This window comes from Mustela lutreola, chromosome 17 (genome assembly GCF_030435805.1).
Source record: "Mustela lutreola isolate mMusLut2 chromosome 17, mMusLut2.pri, whole genome shotgun sequence".
Classification (NCBI taxonomy): Eukaryota; Metazoa; Chordata; class Mammalia; order Carnivora; family Mustelidae; genus Mustela; species Mustela lutreola.
This window is the reverse complement of record NC_081306.1, coordinates 7,867,578-7,891,411: the sequence shown is the minus strand read 5'-3', so window position 1 is coordinate 7,891,411 and position 23,834 is coordinate 7,867,578. Positions and strand designations below refer to the sequence as shown.

General features: G+C 37.4%; 1 protein-coding gene across 1 annotated transcript in view; it reads left to right on the top strand.

Annotated features, from left to right (window-relative positions):
* Positions 1-23,834, top strand: part of REXO5 (RNA exonuclease 5) — a 35,898-nt gene that overhangs the window by 2,038 nt on the left and 10,026 nt on the right. Inside the window, exons 2-12 of the mRNA XM_059155738.1 lie at positions 4,260-4,372; positions 6,229-6,355; positions 7,459-7,555; positions 9,808-9,951; positions 12,010-12,098; positions 13,307-13,422; positions 14,167-14,305; positions 14,451-14,545; positions 15,519-15,621; positions 16,939-17,042; positions 17,772-17,892. Coding sequence (XP_059011721.1) covers positions 4,260-4,372; positions 6,229-6,355; positions 7,459-7,555; positions 9,808-9,951; positions 12,010-12,098; positions 13,307-13,422; positions 14,167-14,305; positions 14,451-14,545; positions 15,519-15,621; positions 16,939-17,042; positions 17,772-17,892 — 1,248 coding nt within the window. The remainder of the gene's footprint in view (positions 1-4,259; positions 4,373-6,228; positions 6,356-7,458; positions 7,556-9,807; positions 9,952-12,009; positions 12,099-13,306; positions 13,423-14,166; positions 14,306-14,450; positions 14,546-15,518; positions 15,622-16,938; positions 17,043-17,771; positions 17,893-23,834) is intronic.

The window sequence follows — 23,834 nt, the reverse complement described above, 5'->3', positions numbered from 1 at the left end:
TCTTTTTTTGCCTATCAAATTGGCAAAACAACTTCTTAAAGGTTAATATGGTGAAAGTATAAGGAGATAGACCATCTCATCACTCTTTTATTTTGAAACAATCTGAAACTTACAGAAAAGTTGCAAAAACAGTACCAGAAACAACCCCAACGAGCATTTGAAAGTGATTGCTGACAATGCTCCCACCCATATTTAATATGTGTTATCAGTAAACAGTGCTGCATAACCACAATGCAACCATCAAAATTTAAAAAAAAATAACATGGATATATTGTTATCATCTTATTTTCAGACCCCATTCAAGTTCCTCATTTGTTCCAGAAATACCCTTTTTTTTTTTTTTTTTTTTTTTTTTTTTAAAGATTTTATTTATTTATTTGACAGAGAGAAATTACAAGTACACTGAGAGGCAGGCAGAGAGAGAGAGAAGGAAGCAGGCTCCCTGCCGAGCAGAGAGCCCGATGTGGGACTCGATCCCAGGACCCTGAGATCATGACCTGAGCCGAAGGCAGCGGCTTAACCCACTGAGCCACCCAGGCGCCCTCCAGAAATACCCTTTTTAGCAATAAAATCCAGTCTAGAACCATGTGTTACATTTAGTTATCTTGTCTTCTTCAGTCCATACAGTTCTTTAGTCTTTTCATTGACATCTATGGCCTTACTACTCTTTTTTTTTTTTTTTTAAAGATTTTATTTATTTATGTGACAGAGAGAGATCACAAGTAGGCAGAGAGGCAGGCAGAGAGAGGAGGAAGCAGGCTCCCCGCGGAGCAGAGAGCATGATGTGGGGCTCAATCCCAGGACCCTGGGATCATGACGTGAGCCAAGGCAGAGGCTTTAACCCACTGAGCCACCCAGGCACACCATTACTACTCTTGAAGAATCCTGTACCAGTTATTCTGTAAAATGTCCCTCAAGTTAGGTTTGTTTCTCATTGATTAATTTCAGGTTATACATGTTTGGCAGGAATATCACAGAAGTGACGTTCTTTCTTTGTATTTTGTTAGGTTGTACATGATTTTATTTGTTGCATTCTTGTTTTCTTTTTCTCTAATTCTATGGAGAGATGCTTCCTTGTTAAACTTTTAATTCATTTTTTTATTAGTATGAACTCATTGCCTATTTCATTCAATAAGTTATAATCCATTATTACTATATTTATTTATGGGATATATTTATATCCCATATTTGAACATTAAGCTAGCTTCTGTGTCCTTTGCACATGACCTCATAATTCTTTGAACATTTCCTTACTTTTTGCCACAAAAAGGTGTTCCACGCTCATCTGTGCTTTTCCTGCCCCAGCGCTGGAATCAGTAATTTTTGGGGGGGGATGCTTGGTTCTTTTTAGTAGAGAATGACATTTAGAAACCCAAGGTTCGGGGCGCCTGGGTGGCTCAGTGGGTTAAGCCGCTGCCTTCGGCTCAGGTCATGATCTCAGGGTCCTGGGATCGAGTTCCGCATCAGACTCTCTGCTCAGAGGGAGTCTGCTTCCTCCTCTCTGCCTGCCTCTCTGCCTATTTGTGATCTCTCTCTGTCAAATAAATAAATAAAATCTTTAAAAAAAAAAAAAAAAAAGAAAAGAAACCCAAGGTTCTGGGTACTAGATGTGCTCAGTACTATTGGGATGTCAATACCCCCAAAAGAAAGCTAGGAAATATGTATTTATATATCTGTATATGTATATACACACACATACATGTTTACATTTAAATATTTTTCTATCCATACATACTAAAATCTCTACTTGCAATGTGTTTCCACAAGGTTCATTCTTGCTTTCTCTCTCCATGTTTATAATTTCCTTCTCTATTCAGTGAGACATCTGTCATTACCTTCAGTATATTTGACCTGTTCTCCATGGTGCCACTGCCCCACACTCCCACTCCCTCTTCACCTTGCTTGGGCTCTGTCGTCCTGCACCATGTGCCAGGCCACCCTGCTGTGTGAATGCTCCTGTCACTACTGTGACAGGCTGCTATCCTTCATGTACATGGACACCCTCACCCTGTTCAGGCTCTGAATCTTGTGACAGGCCACTGTTGTCCCTCAGTATTGGTGCCCTCCTTCCCTTACATACTTTCTGATATCTGATACCAGCCCTCACTGCTGTCCACTGCCCACTGCATGGATGCCTTCATACCGCTCAGGTTTTGACACCCCACAATGAGCCATCCTTCTGCACCCTTAGTCCTAGCTCTCTCCCCTATAGCTTCCCTCCTTCCCCCCACTCAGGCTCAGACTCTCATACTTGGCAACCATATTTACTCACTGCCACATAGGCCCTACCTACCTCACTTAGACTCACTTTATCAATCTCGTGTTTTTGATTAGTAAATATAAATTGGTATATTCTTTCAAAAATTAATAGTACTTGTCACAATTAAATAGTTGACCCTTGAACAACATGGGGGACTGGGGTGCCAACCCACCATCTACCCTCCCTGCCCTGTGTAGGCCAGAATCCATGTGTAACTGTTGAGTCCCCAGAAACTTAACTACTTAAAGTCAGAAACCTTATCAATAATACAGGTAACCAGTACACCAAAAACCTTACTGATAACATAAACAGGTGGTTAACACATTCTTTGTAAATTACATGTATTATATACTGTATTCTTACAATGAAGTAAGCCAGAGAAAATGTTACTAAGAAAAGCATAAAGAAGAGAATACATTTGGGGCACCTGGGTGGCTCAGTCATTAGGCGTCTGCCTTCAGCTCAGGCCATGATCCCAGGGTCCTGGGATCAAGCCCTGCATCGGGTTCCTTGCTCAGCGGCAAGCCTGTTTCTCCCTCTCCCAGTCCCCCCCTGCTTGTATTCCCTCTCTCACTCTCTTCTCTCTGTCAAATAAATAAATAATCTTAGAAAAAAAAAAGAGAATACATTTACAGTACTATACTATATTTACCAGAAATGAGCTACGTATAAGTGGGTCTACACAGTTTAAACCTGTGTTGTTCAAGGGTCAACTTGTATGTGCTTATTTTGACCAGGAACTTACTGGAGAATTTATCTAGGTACACAGGAATGTTTGAAAGGATGCTTATGATACTGTTTATAATTTTTTTTAAAAAGTGTCATCAATAGGGAATTTTTTTCATATACGTTGTAAGTGGTGAGATAAATTTTACAGAATGGACTATTAAAATTGGTGTTTGTTACATTTAACTGATATGAAAAGATATTTACTGATTATGGGGGGATGGGAGGGTTGCAGAGTTAATTACCAAACAGAATGTATACTCTAATTCTGTAGGGGCAGTATAATATAGAGATAAAGAATTAGGCCCTTTTTTTAGGAGGGAGAAGCTTTAGTGAACTCCCTGTTTCCCCAGAATAATGTCAGATTCCTTAGCTTAGACCGCATTGATCTATGACCTGACTTCCTCTTTTCTCTACTCACAGATCTCTACTGCTCTGCAACACGCCATCTTGGTTCCAGCCAAACAAAATGACATGTTTAGACACAATGTTCCCCCCCTTTCAAGACAACCCCAGTATTTTTAATATCAGTGAAGCTATCCCCCAAACTCTCTAGTCCCCAAGGCAGTTAGGCTCTTTACTCCTATACTTTTATAATAGCACTTACCCACTTTGTATTGGAATTACCTATTTCTGTATTTTCTTTTTTCTTAGTAGAATGAACTGGAGAGCATGCATCATGTTTCATTCATTCTGTTATCCCTAGCAAGAAACCAAGTATCGGTAGTAAGGTTTCTTACCAATGTTTATTAAATATTAATAATGTTATATCACAGGTTGTTGTTTTAGACCTTCATTTCCAATTAATTAGATCCCTCCTTATATCTGCATATAATTTGCTTTGCTATGATCCTGTTCTCAATAGTTCTAATTTTTTTTGTAATATTTTGTTTATCTATTAGAGAATGAATGGTGGGAGGGGCAGGAGAGAAAGAAAGAGACTCCCTGCTGAGTAGGAAGCCTGTTGAGGAGTTTGATCCCAAGACTCAGCTTAACCAACTGAGCCACCCAGGCACCCCCAGTCCTAATTTTTTTTTTAAGATTTATTTATTTTAGAGAGATCGAGAGCAAGCATGTGTGCGGGGGAGGGACAGTGGAGGAGGGAGAGGAGCAGACTCCCTGCTGAGTGGGGATTCCCAACATGGGGGGGTGCTCAATCCAAAGACCCTGAGATCATGACCTGAGTCAAAATCAAGAGTTGGACACTCGACTGACTGAGCCACCCTGACGCTCCAGTAGTCTTGATTGTTAATTACTTGATATATCTTTGCAGAAAGCCCGCTTATCTACCATTTTATTTGCTGAAAACTGTGAAGTAACCCACGACCAGTTATGTGAATTGCTGAAGTATGCAGTTCTGGGCAAATCCAGTGTTCCTAAACCCAGGTATGAGATGAACTTAAATGGGGGGTATAGACCCAAGGTTTCAAACTAGTGTATAGAGGGTCACATATTCCTTAATTGACATTATTTGTTTGCCATACAGAATGTCCTAAACTTTTTCTTTTTTTTTAATGGTGGAGGAGGGGCAGAGGGGGAGGGAGAGAGAGAATCCCAAGCAGACTGCAATCCCAGTGTGGAGCCTGATGCGGAGCTCAGTCTCATAACTCTGAAATCATGATCAAGAGTCGGATGCCTAACCAACTGAGTCACCCAGGCTACCCCTACATTTTTTCTTTGCAGGTGTTGCCAACATTTAATTTGGTAATTCCTTTATTAAAATCCAGATAATTTATCTCTTCCAAAAATTCTTAAGATCTGGCAATTGTTCCTCTATTCCCAAATGGCAACAATTTGTCAAAGCTGAATAGTAGCCTTCCCCTTATAGATGGGGCATGTATACTTTAGTGTACCACTTACTGGTAAATAAGGCCTGTTTCCCTTATTTACATTATCTGTCTGGCTGCTTTTTGGTTTGCAACCCTCTTGGGAGCTTCCTGGGTATAAACTGATACCCAGCACAGTTACTGGAGGGTAGGGAGAGACTGAAGAAAGAGGCAGGCTGTGCCAGGTTGCTAAGTGGCAGTTTAATAAATGAAGGGAACTTGCATATAAGGCTTGTCTGTGGCAGGAGGAAGACAAATGGATTCCTACATGTGCCTGCCAAATCTTAAAAAAGTGTATATAGAGGCCTTAACTAGGTTCAGTCCTATGAACCATGCAGGTATTTTCAACACCACATCACTCTTTCAAGGCTGTGTCCTTGGAGCAGCCTCTGGGATCAGGAAAGATAAGCAGAACCCACATTCCAAGGACAGAGGAGAAGGGGTGAGGAGCCTTCAGGTGCCGGGGCTAGTTGACATATCTGCAGGCAGTCATGTCATTTCAGTGATCTTTCCCAACACCATTTAAAGGCATTTTGGTTTGTAACCCCTAGTCCATTAGGGGTTACCCAATTGAAATACCATGATCATGGTTAAGTATCCCAGTTCATCTTTTTTGTTCCTTTCACATTAAGAAACAAAGACAATTTTATTATTCTGATACCGTCAATGCCACTGTTAAATGTCTAAAGAAAATTGCTTTTGTATATGTACCAGTAAAAATTTTACAAAACTTTTCAGTTTTTCAGACATACCTATGTGAGAGAGATTGACTAGATAACTCAAAAGCCATCTTCTCCATTAACAAATATTACCAGTAGTCTGTCAATTTATCTGAAACTGGCTTTCTTAAAGCTAGTCATGTGATTATTAGCTTAGGAAGAACTCAGCAGGGGCGCCTGGGTGGCTCAGTGGGTTAAGCCGCTGCCTTCGGCTCAGGTCATGATCTCAGGGTCCTGGGATCGAGTCCCGCATCGGGCTCTCTGCTCGGCAGGGGCCTGCTTCCCTCTGTCTCTCTCTGCCTACCTCTCCATCTACTTGTGATTTCTCTCTGTCAAATAAATAAATAAAATCTTTAAAAAAAAAAAAAAAAAGGAAGGACACAGCAGGTAGGGATTTTGAGGATATGCCTTTGTAAAATGAGTTTATTTCCAATTTAAAACAAATCGTAATAGGATTTTAAATTTGAATATATTGTGTTTCCCTTGTTATCCTAATTGATTTGAATGCAGTGAACAATTATCTTATTTGAATTCTGTACAATAGTAGCTGTTCTTTGCTGGGCAGTCACTGAGTAATGGTAAATGGTAAATTTCATTAACTGTTGTTCACTACTTTTTCTTCCACACTTCCCTTTTATATGTCTATACCTGACTTGATGATATCACCTTTAGCTGTATTGGTTTGATTTTTCAACAGCTGGTGCCAGCTTTTTCACCAAAACCACCTGAACAACGTGGTGGTTTTTGTACTGCAGGGAATGAGCCAGCTACACTTTTACAGGTTCTACTTGGAGTTTGGATTTCTCCGAAAGGCATTCAGACATGTAAGTTAAGAAAACTTTGTATTAGGGCCTGAGTTGAGTCCTCTCATCCAGAGACTAGTGCACGTCTCAAACTGCTCTCAGGCAACCTTATTGAACAAGCAGTAGAGGTTGTAGAAAGCAAGAAAGATTAAGATTCAGAGCTCTCCTGTTGAGATTAGGTTTGCCTCTGATTTTCTTTGATAATTTAGGCAAAATATTTATTACCAGATTATAATCTATATATAGTTCCCAGGCTGATTCTTCCTATTTTATTCAGGCTATGATGTTTTTAAAAATTAAAAACTCTATGTAAGTCTGTGTTTTTTGGCCTCCTGACAACATCACAAAATTGGACATCCTTAGAACAGTATCTGGAGCTGAATAGCAGCTGTCATCTTTAGAAGAGGCATGTGCTCCTTGTTTTCCTTCCCATAGCCACCTCCAGTCTTTATTGGACTGTTTCATCCATTTACCTCTGAGGGATTTGAGTTGGTGAGTCCTAATCTCTTTGGGTCTCCATTTTCTTTTTTGCTTTCATTTATCAAAGGGTACATACATGCTAGGACCTACATCAATCAATCTGTGTGCATCATCTTTAATTCTTAAAGTACTTCTGTGAGAGATAAAAATATCTTTTATATGTGAGGAAACTGAATAACTTGTCCAGGTTATAGCTAGAAGTGGTGGAGCTGAAATTTCAGCACAGGTGGGCCTAAGGCTGGAGATCTCAACCTTTCAGCTTTGCTGTGTCATCTGTATTAACTACCTGGCAAGCTGTCCACTAAAGTAATAGATACAGAAGTGCTTTCAAAAATATAAGGGACTTTCTTCTTCTGAGTTACACATTTGTGTAATGCTTGTTTTTGTTTCCGGCGTGTAATCAGAACCAAAGAAAATATCTGGGGGTAGGATAAAGGTGGCTTCACTTACTTGGCCACTTTTTAAAAATTATTATTACCCAGTCACTTTTACACATTAAGGAGATAGTCCTCATTTTGTAATACAAATAGAATAGTTAAGGTCCAAACGTTTCTTAGTACTCAGCTGACAATAAAAGTGCAAGTCTTTGACAATATTTTAACTGCTTTCAAGCATTTTTATAAAAACTTGGTATGTACTTACAGAAATTCCGCTTGCCACCACCATCATCTAATTTTCTAGCTGATATCATTGGACTGCAAAAGAAGCAAACAACAGGAGATCTATCCAAGATGGTGGGAGGTATGGTTGTGACTCTAGTTTGATGATTTGCTCGTTCTAAAAGACATTCTGGATATGCTGTGGGTTTATCGGTCAAGTTTATACTTGCAAACAACAAAGGTCAATTCTAACTACCTTAAACAGAAGAGCAGTTTTTTGTTTTTGTTTTTGTTTTGTTTTGTTTTGTTTTTAAAGAATAAAATGGATAAGTACCTAGGGAGGATGAAGAGCAGGAACCATATAGCCAATATTCATGTCCCAGGAGCCATCTGGTTAGGTGAGATAGAAAAGGCTATCTCGGGCGCCTGGGTGGCTCAGTGGGTTGGGCCGCTGCCTTCGGCTCGGGTCATGATCTCAGGGTCCTGGGGTCGAGTCCCGCATCGGGCTCTCTGCTCAGCGGGGAGCCTGCTTCCCTTCCTCTCTCTCTGCCTGCCTCTCCATCTACTTGTGATTTCTCTCTGTCAAATAAATAAATAAAATCTTTAAAAAAAAAAAAAAAAAAAAAAAAAAAAAGAAAAGGCTATCTCTGCATATCACTTAACATTGGACTCTTAGAAATTACTGTGAATAATTTTTAAACTGTCAGTGGGTCTTTGTACCTACGAGTGCACAGATGGGAAGGTAGGTCTTGCCTTTGACTAATGTAAAGGACATCCTTAATACTACCCACAGTGGGGAATAGGCAGAAGGTTTAGATGCCAGCCATCTAAAACTATCCATGATGGCAGTGTTTTTCTTTTTCTTTTTTTTTTTTAAATATTTTATTTATTTATTTGACAGACAGAGACCACACGTAGGCAGAGAGGCAGGCAGAGAGAGAGGGGAAAGCAGGCTCCCTGCGGAGCAGAGAGCCCGATGCGGGGCTCGATCCCAGGACCCTGGGATCATGACCTGAGCCGAAGGCAGAGGCTTTAACCCACTGAGCCACCAGGCGCCCCGTGTTTTTCAAACAATGGGTTGTATCCATGAGAAAGTTGTAGTTAACCTTCCTTTTTCAGGTAAGTGATGCAATAGAAAAGAACTTGTTAGAGTTCATTAGATATAGTAAGGTAAGTATTGTTCAGTGATGCTTTTTTGTGTGTTCAGAAATAATTGAGTAGTTACATTGAGGAGACATGAAAATGGTGAGGAGTAGCCAGGGATTCTTATCTCCTCTATCTGCTTCCTATTGAATTTTTTTTTTTTTTTAGATTTTATTTATTTGACAAATCACGAGTAGGCAGAGCAGCAGGCAAAGAGAGGGGGGGGGAGTAGTCTCCCCACTGAGCAGAGAATCTGATGCAGGGCTTGATCCCAGGACCCCGGGATCATGACCTGAGCTGAAGGCAGAGGCTTTAACCCACTGAGTCACCCAGGCTCCCCAACAGTCTTGAATTTTAGAATTACTTTTCTTTTGGCTCCCCATACCCAGTCTGTATAGCTCGTTCCCTTGGTTCCCATAAATATCTATTCACTTGTCACTTTATCAGAGAGGTCTTCCCCGAAAATAAAATCTATGACGGTAATCCTTTTCCTGCCTCAGTCACCCTCTCCTCTTTTCCCTTCTTTATTTTTCTCTGTAGTCCTTATCTTTACCTGACATATTATATATTTTTCTATTGTCCCATCTTCCCAACTACTTTAAACAGAAAAGAATTTCTGTTTCAGAAACAATTTCAGTTCATGGAGAATTTTGTTGACTTTGTTCATTGAGGAATCTCAAGTGGATAGAATAATGCCAGGCATATAAGTACTTAGTAAAAATTTGTTGACTGAATTGAATTATTCTATCACTGTGTTCTATCAGTTTTTCTTGTGTACTTTTTTTTTTTCCCTTAAGATTTTATTTATTTTAAAAGAAAGAGAATGCAAGCTGGATGGTGGTCAGGGGAGTGTGAAGGAGCAGAGGCAGAGGAATAGGCAGGCTCCATGCTGAGCACAGAACCCAATGGGTTGATCCCATGACTCTGAGATAACAACCTGAGCAGAAATCAAGTTGGACACTTCACAGACTGAGCCACTCAGGTGTCCCTTCTTAAACAGACATTCTGACATAAGTTTAATTGTTTTTTTTTTTTTTAAGATTTTATTTATTTATCAGAGAGAGAGGGGGAGAGAGCGAGCACAGGCAAACAGAATGGCAGGCAGAGGCAGAGGGAGAAGCAGGCTCCCTGCCGAGCAAGGAGCCCGATGCGGGACTCGATCCCAGGACACTGGGATCATGACCTGAGCCGAAGGCAGCTGCTTAACCAACTGAGCCACCCAGGCATCCCTAATTGTTCTTTTTATTTCAGGGTCTTTACCTTCTGCCAGTTCAAAAGTCAGCGTCAACCTGCAGAATGACCCTGTTATTCAAAAGTATGGCTCTAAGAAAGTGGGCTTAACCAGATGCCTTCTCACAAAGGAGGAAATGAAAACATTTCACTTTCCATTACAAGGTTGGTTTATATTTAATCTGATATTTACATTTATATTTGGTTATATATATATATATATATACTTATTTTTATATATAAATGTATTTTTATATGTTTAATCTGATGATATATTTAATCTGAAATATATATGTGTGTGTGTGTGTGTATATATATATATATAAAATTTAGTTTGAAAATAGTATGTGTGGCACCGTCCATATCTGGAAACTTGTATCTTTCAGTTTATCCTACTTATTATTTTTTTAAGACTTAACTAGCAATTATTTTTTTTAGTGAAGTATTGGTGGTTGACACACAATGTTACATTAGTTTCAGGTATACAGCATAGTGATTTGACAGCTCTGTAATTTTGTTGTACTCAGTAAGTAGCTGCCGTCTGTCACCTTCATTTATTTTCATTCTAAAGGTATTCTATATATGGATATGCAACATTTTATGCTTTCATTAGTTGATGGACATTTGGGTTATTTCCCCATTTGGTTATTATGAATATATTATGAACATTCAGGTACAAGTTGTTTTGTGGACATCTGTTTTCATTTTGGGGAAATATATACATAGGTAGAATTGCTGGGTCATATGGTAATTGTTTAACCTTCTGAAGAACTATCAGACTTTTTCCAGAGCAGCTGCATCATTTTACATTCCTTCCAGCAATGTATAAGGGTTTCAGTTTCTGTACATTCTTATGAACAACTTGTTATTCTCTTTTTTATTGTATCTTTTAAGGTGGTTTGAGGCAATATATCATGATTTCAATTTCTATTTCTCTAATGGCTGATGATGTTGAATATCTTTTCATTTACCATCTGTAAAATGGAGTTAATAGCTCATATATCATGGATTGCCATGGGGATTAAATGAGTTAATGTATATAAAAGTACTTAGCATGGTGGGTGGCACATAGTGCATTTGAAAAGTTATTGTTTATTATTATTACTACTAATCCTCTAGATAAGAGCAGCAAGTATAATGTCTCCCAGATTTGGGGATGCCTCTCTTTTCTGATCTAGACCATATCTTGATTCTTTTATTTGTAATTAGCAGTTTTGAGGTACTATGACACAGAAACTGGTCAAAGTTTCTCACACTGTACTTTGTTTCTTGTCACACAAAACCTAGGTAATTTTACTGTTTAAGCCTCTGTCTGAAGGTAGGAAATCTTCAATGGTTCAAACACTTTGGGAACTCTGCGCTGAATATTCCTTGTTATTAACTAAGGGTACACAATGGAAGGGGTACCTTAAGCCTATAGGTATGTTCCTATAGGGAATTTTCAGTCTGTGATTGCAAAAAAATGCAAGCGTATTCTGAGTAAAGATCTCAGGGAAGTCTCAAGGATAGAGTTGGGTGCAGAGGTATACATGGTGGCTATTACTCCTTGCCTACAGTGAAATCCTTTTAGATCTCTACTATGGTGGAATTTTGTTCCTACTTTTTCTTTATTTAGGAAGGAAAGATACTACATGTAGTTTCTGCATACTTTATTCATCCTCTTAGCGCCTACATGAAAAGGTCCAGTGACTTGGGATTTAGCCAAAATTTAGGTGTTTTTTAATTTTTTTTGGTTTGGGTTTTTAGAAAGAGAGAGGGTGTGTGTGCACACAGGAGGAGGGACGGAGAGAAACTTAAGCATGCTCCACATCCATTGTGAAGTCCATGCAGGGTTTGATCGCACAATCCTGAGATCATGACCTGAGCCAAAATCAAGTTGGGTGTTTAACTGACTGAGCCACCCAGACGCCCCAGCTACAATTTAATTATAATCTCTTTCCTCATATGGAGGGAAAATTGTTACTTGGTAACTGCCATGATGTCTAGGCCCTATTATTCCCTATAAGGGCAGCCTGTAGTATTCTCCAAGAGTATAAAAATGAGCAGATGGAGAAAAACTTGAGGACCAACATTGTCTCTCATATAATTTTTATATTTCAAGTGTCTAACAGAGAAGGTGTCCAGCAAATTTGGTATTTTGGTTTTCCCTTGGTGAATGAATCTAAAAGTGTTGTTTATCTTCTCTAGTTTTAAAGGCAGATTTTTAGTTTCTTTTCCTCCTAGGTTTTCCTGACTGTGAAAACTTTGTACCTACCAAATGTAATGGTTCTGTGACAGACAGCAGTCCTCTCTTTGGACTTGACTGTGAAATGGTAAGTACTACTTTTAATGTTTCAACTGGAAGGTTACAAACTAGAGTCCAGTACATGATTTCTTGAGTCTAATGCACTAGTGAACTAGTGCATTTAGTTCTACTATTTTGGTTTAAATAACTGAAAGTAGACCCTTTTACTCACATTTTAGAAAACTTGGATATTTGTTCCAGATTTATCAAGAATAAATATCACCCCCCCAAAAAAGAATAAATATCACATAAGTTTTCTAACTAGTTATGTTTAATCAAATCTGTCAATTATGTAAGTTTACTCTGTCTTTTGAACAGGTGTTTTGTTATTGTTCCCCTAGAGAGTTTGACTCAATTACATGGGTTTGGCTAGTTTTACACATTTAAGATGAGAAGTAGGATTTCCTTTGGGCACCTGGGTGGCTCAGTGGTTTAAGCTGCTGCCTTCATCTCAGGTCATGATCTCAGGGTCCTGGGATCGAGTCCTGCATCGGGCAGGGAGCAGGGAGCAGGGAGCCTGCTTCCCTCTCTCTCTCTCTCTCTGCCTGCCTCTCTGCCTACTTGTGATCTCTCTGTCAAATAAATAAAATCTTTAGAAAAGAAAAGAAGTAGGATTTCCCTCAAGTTCCCTTTGTGTTTTACTGTGTCTCATTAGTAAGTCTCTTTCCAAAGACAGGGCATCCCCTATCAGTACTCAGGTACCAGTCTCTGTTTCTTAACAGAGTGGCTAAGAGCTAAAGTTTTCAAGTCTCATGTCAGAGTGTGTATGTATCCTGGTCTTGGCTATTGGTGTTGTCACCTTGGACAAATTCTGTAACCTCTCATTCTCAACTTCTCTGTCTGTGAAGTGGGGATAATAAGAGAGGTACCTCATCATGTTACTATGAGGTGGTGTATGTAGAATGCTAAGTATTGCATTAGATGCACTAATTAAAAATTACTTTCTTGTGGTACTCAGCTAATACGGGGATGTCATAACAATAAATGGTAAGATGATGAATGATGTTATTTCTATCCATCTTCCTTCAGCACATCCTTTTCAGAGCAATTAGATGAAATGTTCAGCAGTCTCTAGCTTTAATTTCATTCATACTGGGCTCTCTAGTTAGCAAAGGCCGTGCCATTGTTACTGGCACCCCAGTAGATGATAGTTCATGGCAGTTGAGATACTGTGAATAAGGAGAGCAAGCCAGAGCTTCCACAGTTCAGCAGTCTGACAATGGCCTGTTCTTTCAGTGCCTCACATCCAAGGGGAGAGAGCTAACCCGCATCTCACTGGTTGCTGAAGGAGGCTGCTGTGTAATGGATGAACTTGTTAAACCTGACAACAAGATTCTGGACTACCTCACCAGGTATTTTTCACCTTGCCTTCTGCCCTCCCTTATTAGTAGACCTAATTAGTATTCTTAGGGAACAGTCATTTGTGGCAAAGATGTATGTATAAGCATGTTTGTCACAATATTTCAAAAATATGGGAATATAAACATCTGAAAGTAGGGGATTGGTCAAACTCTGAAATCCACATAATGGAATACTCTAACCATTTAAAAGGATGTGAAAACTTGTTAATGATATCATTATCATTAAATGGCAAATGATAAAATCATGTTCAAAAATAACATGCATTATGATTGCATTTTTATAAAAATAAAATATATACATGGGCATGCCTGGATGGCTCATTCAGTTAAGCGTCCGACTCTTGATTTCAACTTAGGTCATGATCTCAGGGTCTTGGGATAGAGCCTTGCATCAGGCTTCGTGCTCAGTGGGGAGTCTGCTTGAGGATTTTCTCTCTCTCTCTTTTTCTGGTTCTCTTTTCTCTCTCAAATAAGTAAATCTTTAAAGTAAATCTGTCCACAACACATGAATATATGTATCCAAAAAATATGAAAGGATATTTACTAAAATGTAAACAGTGATCATCTCTGGGTCATGGGATTTTGGGTTATTTAAAATTTCCTCTTAATCTGTATTTTCAACCTTCTTACACTGAGCATGTATTAGTTTTTAAAAATACTCTTTTTGAAATGACTTTCCAGGGAGGAAAACCTATTAATATCCTGATCTGTCCATTTCTGGTTTTTTATTAAAAGCTTTTCGGGAATCACAAAGAAGATTCTTAATCCAGTGACCACCAAACTCAAAGATGTACAGAGACATTTAAAAGCACTGCTTCCTCCTGATGCTGTGTTAGTGGGCCATTCCTTAGACTTGGATCTCAGAGCACTGAAAGTGAGTATCTGATTTGAGTTTTTCCACTTTATATGCCTTTTCGTTTTATTTCAAATCTAAAGTCTTGGATTCTTTTATTCCCCCAGTCCACTTGTTTTTTCCTTTAACATAGGATGCTACTCATTCTGTTCTCTTTCCTCCTCAGATGATACATCCATATGTTATTGATACATCATTGCTTTATGTCAGAGAGCAGGGCAGAAGATTTAAGCTAAAGTTCTTAGCCAAAGCTGTTTTGGGGTAGGTTGTTTGTATATTATAACATTGTCCTGACAAGTTGCCTGTAAGTTGACATATAATTTCTTATTTAATGCATATTGCAAAATTCAGGGTCTCTGTTCTCCCTCTTAATGTCTGTAAACATTATTCCTTTCATTTCTTGTGAATCCTGGGATCCCAATTCCAGAGAAGTAGGACTCAGAGATAAAGAAATTATGGGAATATAGAAGGGGTTTACATGCACTCTGAAGAGTTGATAGATAAACTAGACAGAACTAATTGAAAACTTAACCAGAATTTGAAGACATAATGTTCCTATATAGAATGTATTCTGTTATGCACAAACACTTGTGTACAAGGATGTTCATTATACTATGGTTTAAAACAGCCCAAAACTGCAAATATTCTCTAGGAGTGGTTAAATAAATTAAGTTTATCTGTATTATTGAATACTTTGTTATTGTTAAAAGAATGTTATGGGTCTATATGTGCTAATAAGGAAACCTCTGAAAGTACTACTGAGAATAAAATGGAGATGCGGAAGAAGATCTGTATATGCCTAAATTATCAGTATGATACAGATTAGATTTAGATAAGTTTATAGACACAAACATTTGTACTTTTTTAAGGTTTTTGAAAACGACCAAGAAAAAATTTAAGTACCTATATAAAATTTCTGGAAGGTAGCTTTAAATAGTGGTTACATCTAAAAGACTGAGGCAAAAGGGTTCACTGGGGAGTGGCCAGAGACTTTATTGGGTAGCCTTTTGTCCAGATGCTGTAGATAAAGCCATTCCTGATGATTGTGCGTCATCAGTGCCTCTCACTTCACGTACTCTCCTGGCATTTAGGAATAAAGTAATCTTGATTGTTGTGATAAAATCTGATTATCAGATTGCTGAAATTTTACATATAACCAGACTATTAGAGGTGGTTGGAAGAACCGATCATTGAAAATGCTGTTGAGTAAGTCAATTTTGTCTTGAATTTCCAGGAAGGATATACAGTGTCCAGATAGGCTTGGTCATGATGCCACAGAAGATGCTAGAACAACCCTTGAATTGGCCCGGTATTTCCTTAAGTATGGCCCAAGGAAGGTTAGTATATTTGACCTGTGTGTTTGCTTTTCTTAAAATTATGAGACTAGAACAGATAGTCACAGATAATCATTTCCTGTTGTTACCTTTCTTTAAAAAAAATAGGAGTGTAATTCAAGCTGAGCATTCAAAATTAAGACCTGTATGACTAGCATAATGTAATAGTTAAGTATGGGCTTATCTGTTTTTAAATAAAGATGGTATGGGGCACCTGCCTTGTTCAGTCAGTGGAGCATGTAACTCTTGATCTCTGGGGGTTGTGAGTTTGAGCCACATGTTGGATATAGAGATTATTTTAAAATCTTAAAGGGAAAAAAAGATAGTACTATGTTTAGCTACATAATCTGGGTCAATTTCTCCAAAGAAATTCAGTTACTACATCTGTAAAATGGAAACACATTTCTGTGAGATATTGGTGCGTGTAAATGAGGTATCTTATATAAAGCTAGTAGTGCAGTGCCTTGAATATATTAAGCACAATAATGTGTGGCTCATTGTATGCTGATAATTATAATAATAATTATGAAAGATCTACATAGATTTTGCTCTTTTGGGGTGGGGGAAGCATGCCGTTTCAGCAGCAGTTCAGTGGGTGTAGATTAGGACAGCACATGAGGGAAACCTTGAAGGAGACAGTTTCTTACATACCTTGTTACAATGCATTCCAACTTACTAGGTTGTCCCATTGCATGGTATGTTCTATCATAACTCCACTGTGAAATACACTGTAGTCTGTGTGGGATCCTAAGCATCCAGAATAGTATTTTGTGTCACAGTGGTAGAAAGACATTCTAAAATGTCTTATAACATACATGTATAAATAATGATAGTAGTTTGTTTCTCACTCTCTGCATTGCAACTCCCAAGTGGTCTCCCACTTTATGGAAGAAGAATAAACTGGTTTTGTATTAAACCAATAAAAGGTCTTTTTTTGTTGTTGCTATAAAAGCCATTCTTTTATAATTTCCAAAAATGGCCTGTTAACAAGTAACTTTTAAGTGCCCGGCTGTGGGATCAGCATGAGCCGGAATGCCATCCCTTTATACGTAGCCCTGCTTGGCCCTTTCCCATATTCATGTCACAACATCAGCAGCTGGTAACAGATTGTCATTCTTGGCTAAGCGGTCAGAAACCATCTGGTAGCTACTGAAGCCAACCTGGGACTATGGCAATGGCAAAGCCACTGTCTACAGAAGTAGAGAACACCACTTGAGTGAGTTTTTCTTGGATTTTTTTTTGCTTTGTGGTGTTTTGTTTTTCAAGCCTCAAATGCTTTGCAGGAAATTAGATGATTTTTACCACTTTATTTTCTTCAAGATTGCAGAACTAAATCTGGAAGCACTAGCTAGTCACCAAGAATTGCTAGCAACAGGCCAAGAGCTGAGAAATACAGCAGAAATAGTTTATCAGCCAAATACAAGGTAATATTTTTCAGTTCTCAACAAGAACAAAAACAAGAATATCTGGTTTCTTATTTAGACAACCTGCAAATTTTTCCCTTTTTGAGTCTATTGAAAATTATTTACCAATAGTATAAATAACATTCTACTGTCACAAAAACCACAGAGGGAAAAATACCACCTTCCACCCTAAATAGTACCTATTTATTTTTCTTACTTTCTAAATGTAGTGACTGGTCTTAAAATAACTCTTTTACCAAAAAGGAAGACACTGAAATATAGTGAACTGAGTAGCGTTAGGCAAGATGATAGACTCCTGGGTATTTTGATTAGAAGAATCAACTATAGCCTTAGTGTATTGCCAAGATTAGGGAAAAACAAAAAACAGGCCTGGAAGGAGTTGACCACCACACCATAATAAATGTATCAGAGCCTTAGAGTATAAACTTGTTAGAGAGCTTTGAGTATTTTTCTTGTTTCTCTGTCCTTCCCCTAAATATAGAGCAATACTGTCCATTATGACTTTTGCAGTGATGGAATTGTTTTAGGTCTGTGGTGTCCAGTAAGGTCCACACAGTACAGTATGTGTGACTAATGCATATTGAGGAACTGAATTGTAATTTTATTTTATATCAACCTTAATTTAAATAGCCACATGTTGCTAGTGGCTGCCTTATTTAGACAGTGCAAGTAGAGAAGTAAGTCTTAGGTTAGGGAAAACACTTCCCTGATCTCTATACTTCTTCACAGTGTTTTGGAGTGCTTGGACTTAATGGGTCAGAAGCTCCTTTTCTTGACCCGGGAAGCAGAAACTAGTGAACTTTGTTCTGCCAGAAACTGTCAGACTATTAAGTGCCTTTCAAATAAAGAGGTGAGTGACCTGCTGTCTCTTTGAAGATTATGCTCAAAGCAAACGGGAATGTAGCCCTTTGCAATTCATACTAAGCCCCAAGCTTTTTTTCATCAACAACACTGGCTACCATTATCAAGTCTGGCTTTTGTCTCACATCTTGTAAGGAGCACTTTTATTTCCAATTACCCCACAGGAGCAGAACTGTCAGCTGTCAATGTCTGCCTGTAGACCCCACCTTTGGTATTTCCACACCACTTTGAGTTTCTGTTCTTCTAACTTATATAGATGTTTATCTTAGTTTAGCCTAACTTTATTTTTTTGGTTTTCTGTTCTTAAATTTTATCTATTATTGCTGTATGTGTAAAGTTGAAGGGATGTATTGCAGCACGAACTTAGGTCAGCTTGTTCAGATTTATATATGTATGTATGTATGTATGTATGTATGTATGTATGTATGTATTTTAGTTTTATCTGGAAAGAATTTCAAACTTACAGAAGATTTGCACGAATGGTGGCATATACCTTCTATCTATATTCATCGTCTGTTGTTGTTGTGCCCCATTTGCTCTATCTGTGTGTGTGCGGGCATGCTTAGGCTCTTTTTGCTGTTTCTATCTTCCTCTTTCTATATGACCTTTTATTTTTTAAACCATTTGATCACATCATAGATTATGGTCATTTTCCTCTAGATCCTTCAATGTATATTTCCTGAGAACAGAAATATTCTCTTATGTAACTATAATAAACTTCTATAAAGTTAATATTGTTACAGTACCTTTCTGTAATTTCATCTGTATTCCAATTTTCTTAGTTGATCCAATAATGTCCTTTAGCATTTCTTTTTCCTTCAGAGCAGTACATACTAGGGTCACATATTGCATTTAGTTGTCCTATATTTTTAGTTCCCTTTAATCTGGATATATCTCTCGACCTTTCTCTCTTTGTCTTTCATGGTAATTTTTAAGTAATACATGTTGCATGTCTTCCCTTCCAGAATGTTCCTCATTATGGGTTTGTTTCCCCATGATTAGATACAGGTTATGCATTCTTTACCAAACTACTTTAAGTCATGTTTCCTTTTCAGGGTATCACATTCAGAGCACATGTTGTCCATCTGTCCTTTATTTTGTACTGTTTATTTTGATGACCTTAGCAAGATACTATCTGCTTTCTCCACAATAGATTTACTACTTTTGTTCCTTCTAATAAGTAATATGAGGAGATAATTTTAAGGAAAGCACGTATCCTGCTTTTCATCAAAACTTCCCCTCTTACATTTAGCAAAAATTTTTGATTCCTATGTAATGGTTGCACAATGATGGTTTCCAGCTCTAGCACTTCCTTCATATTTACTAATTGTTACTCAGCACTCTATAAGCAAGAGTCCTGATTTTTCGTGGGAAGCGAGATAGCATGGAATACCTCGGCTGAGGATGCGTCTGAGTTTGGAGATTCTGCTTAAGGGCTGGAGCTGAGGGGACCTCCTTAAGTGGAATATGTCAGCGACTTTTATTATCTCCATTCTTTTTTTTTACTATTTTCATTTTCTCAAAGGAAGTGCTAGAAGCTTCCAAGGAAAGAGCCAGGAGAAAGGGAGAGCTAAAAATACAGAATAGAATGTAAATAATAATAAAGAATTGCTAAGAAGGCAGAAAAAGTGACATCCCATGGACTAATGTCTTTTGAACAGGAGAAAGGATACCTCTTCCACTAACCAGAGCTATGTGAACACAGGTTCAGGTGGCTAAGTGAATTATAAGCAGGATAAATATAATAAGGAATCACATTAGAAAAAAGAAAGAAATCGCATTTAGACATATTGCAGGGAAATTGTATTTATTACCTCCCAAACAGATATATTGGTAGCAAGCCAGAGAGAAGATCACCTTCAAAGAGCAATAAGCCAATTTCTCAACAGCAACAGTAGGAATCTGAGGACAGTGAAAGCATATCTTCAAAGTACCAACAGAAGGTGACTTTCAACTTATAAAAGTCTACCCAGCAAAACTGTATCAAAATGAAAGTGGAAGAAGTATCTTTTCAGATAAAGAAGAACATTTTATACCAAAAAACCCTACTAAAAAGTTTTTAAAATGATGCATTTCAGGAAGAAGGAAAGTCTGAGGGGCACCTGGGTGGCTCAGTGGGTTAAGCCGCTGCCTTTGGCTCAGGTCATGATCTCAGGGTCCTGGGATCGAGTCTCGCATCGGGCTCTCTGCTCAGCAGGGAGCCTGCCTCCTCCTCTCTCTCTCTCTGCCTGCCTCTCTGCCTACTTGTGATCTCTCTCTGTCGAATAAATAAATAAAATCTTTTTTAAAAAAAAGGAAAGTCTGAGAAAGCTTTCTAAAGAAATTGGTGTGCATGTGCACAAATTTAAACATTAAATGGAAAAACAGCAAAATGAACCAGCTAAAATTAAGGGCCACAAATTACTTTCCTGTTTCCTTCTCTAAGTTTTCTGATTTTGATACTATAAAAGTTCTATGGATAAAATATATAAAAAAATAAAAATTATGCTGCTAAAAATGTGTATCATTTTCATTTTTATAGTAAAATGTTTTATATAAATATGTTTATATATATGTTTATGTAAAACATATTTTACTATAAATATAAAGGACAGATGGACAACAAAAGAATGAACCCTTCCTTTATAATACGTATCATTCATTCATTCATTCATTCAGTATTCCTGTTTACTTCAGTGGTTTATAATTTACAATTGTATTAAATTGTTTTGGTTTCCAAACTTCACAGATTTGGCTAATGGTAGCCCCTTCAAGTTGGCTCCTTTGTCCTTGTGACATGGACTCATAATTTTTTTGAGCATTTTCTTCCTTGCTGGCACAAGATACTCGGTTTCATCTTGGTATTAGAAACCGAGAGCTGGGCACTGGGTATGCATTTGGTACTGGGGTGTCTTTGCTTCTAGACCCTTAAAGCAGAGTTAGGAAATATATGCATGTCGATGACAGATACATGTACACACACACACATAAATATACACACATATACATGTTTTAGAAATCATGTGTCTCTACAAATACCTCTTATTTCAGCCTTTTCATATAAGGTTCTTCCTTGCTTTTCCTCATTCTCTATTTGTAACTTTCTTTATCCAGTGTGGGAACCCTGGCTCACAACAACATTTACTCATTTGGTGCAACCTAAACTATATCCAAAATGCTTTTAGAATTGATGCACCCAAATCACTGTAGTTAAGAATTTGGTTTACAGTTCACTCTCCTCTTTATCGCCCACCCCATCTACAAATGAGTATTAGGTATATGAAGATTTCATTTATAAGTTACTTGGATTGGTTTTTTCCTCCCCTTCAGATTAGCTGTGTTTTATATTGAAAATATAGTTGGGTTCATTTGTTTCATTTTGCTTTCAGTTTTAGGTTTTTTCCTTCTCTTCTATCTTTGTTGATTTATTTTTGGGATCTGTAGAACAATAATGTGCTTCCAAAGGCAAAACTACCAAAACTCTGTAAACTAAGAGAAATGCAGTTCCGTCATACATCTCTTTTACCCATTCCTTCCCACTCCCTGCTTTATCCTTCATTTGCCTTTTTGGTAAAGAAAAGCATATATATATGATTTTTTATTTCTCTTTCTTTATTGCACAGAGGTTAACATACTATATAAGCTCTTTTGCAGTGGCTTTTTCCCCTTAACAATATATCTGGAAATCATTATCATACCATTTTATTAAGGATTTTCTTTATTCTTTATTATAGTTCCATGGTATTCCAGTGTGCTTATGTACCATAGTTGTATTTCTCTTTTTCCAGTTCCCATGTCCCTAATTATTTTTTTTCTAAATGCTTTGGCTAATGCATCCACAATAGTGTTAACTGAGGTCATTCTTTTTTATTACAGGTATTCTAGAGCCGTAAATTTCCATCTGAGTTCTACTTTAACTTCATCTTAGAAAGATTGATAAGTTTAAATAAATACTTAAAAAGTGTGTTCATTTTCATTCAGTTCAGAATTCTTTTTAATTTTCCTTTTGATTTCTTCTTTGGCTCATGTTTTTTTTAGAAGAGTGCTATTTATTTTCCAAATAATTAGGGATTTTCCTGAGATCTATTCCTGATTTCTTAAATTCCCTATTGTCCAAGAATGTACTTAAGTACTTTGAATTACTTGAATCTTTTAAATTTATTGTTTTGTTCTTAGATTTGTTTGTGCTTAGAGTTTCATTAATTTTTGCTTTATGTATAATGAAGCTTTCCTATTAGATACATAAACATTATACATTATGTTTTCCTGATGCATTGGCCCCTTTATCATTAAAATAGGTCTTTATCCCTGGAAACATTTTCTATTCTTTTTTTTTTTTTTTTTTAAGATTTTATTCGTTTGTGAGAGTGAGCAAGTGAGAGAACAACCTAGGGGGAGAGGGAGAGGAAGAAGCAGACTACCCACTGAGCGGGAGCTCCATGTGGGACTTGATCCCAGGGTGTCAGGGTCGTGACCAAAGTTGAAGGCAGATGCTTAGCTGACTATTGTGACTTCTCCTTTGGTATTAATATAGCCCTTCTGCTTCTTTTTGTTTATTGTTGACCTGCTATATTTATTTTTATTTTAAAGTGGGTTTCTTGAAAAAATTTAAAAAATAAAATGGGTTTCTTATAGTGACCAGTCAGGCTTTGCTTTTTTATTCAATTCAACAATTGTTGCCTTTTAGGTGGAGTATTTAGAGTATTTGCATTTAATATGATTATTTGATGATGTTAGGTTTAAGTCTCTTATCTTACTGTGATATCTGTCCCATCTCTTATTTTTTTTTTCCCATATTTTTGAGTTAATGAGGTTTTTTTTATTATTTTATCTCCTCTGGAAGTGTATTAACTGTGATTCTTTGTTATGTTATCTTAGTGGTTGTGTTAAGATTTATAATCTATCTTTAACTTATCATAGTTTACCTTAGTACCGTAATTACCTTAATAATAATATAGCATTTCACATATAGGAACTTTACAACTATATTTGCATTATTCCCCTCCTAGCCTTGGTGCTGTTTTTGCCATCATTCATTTTATTTCACATGTTATTATGTTGCTTTTTTTAAGATTTGAAAGTTTTAAGATTTTAAGTTTTTTTTTTTTTAAGATTTATGTATTTGGGGTTGGAGGGGTAGAGGAAGAGGAAGGAGAGAGTCTTAAGCAGGCTCTATGCTGAGTGAGGAGCCTGATGTAGGGCTCCATCTCAAGACCCTGAGATCATGACCTGAGCTGAATCTAAGAGTCGCTCAGCCAACTACCCCCCACAGGTGCAACTAATAGTTATTTTTTAAAGGGATTTTAATTTTTTGAGAAGCTACTATAGTGTTCACCATAGTGGTTGCAGGATTTTATACTCCTACCAACAATGCATAATAAGAGTTCCAGCTTTTCCAAGTCTCTGCCAACACTTTTACTTTTCTCTCTTCTTTTTTGATAGTAACCATCTTAACCCAAAGGTGTGAGTTGATATCTCATTGTCATCTGGTAATTAGTGATGTTGAACCTCTTTTTTTTTTCTTGGATTTGTTAGCTATTTGTATATAATTTTCTAAGAAATGTCTATTCAATTCCATTTTTGAACTGGGTTTTTTTGCTGTTAGTTTTAGGAGTTCTTTATATATTTACATATATAGTCTATATTCTTAATATATTCTGGATTTTAATTCCCTAGCAGATAAACAATTTGGAAACATTTTCGTATTCCATAGGTTGCCTTTTCACTGTGCTGATTGTGTGTTTTGATGAACTTTTTGTTTCAGAAACTGTACTTTTATAAGCTCCACTCCCCCCTTTGTTAAATTGCCTTTTTATATAAAGGTACAGCATAGGAAATACAGTGAATGATCTTGTAATACCATTATATGGTGAGAGATTGTAGCTACACTTGTAGTGAGCATAGCACAACATACAGAGATGTTGAATCACTATGTTGTATACCTGAAATTAA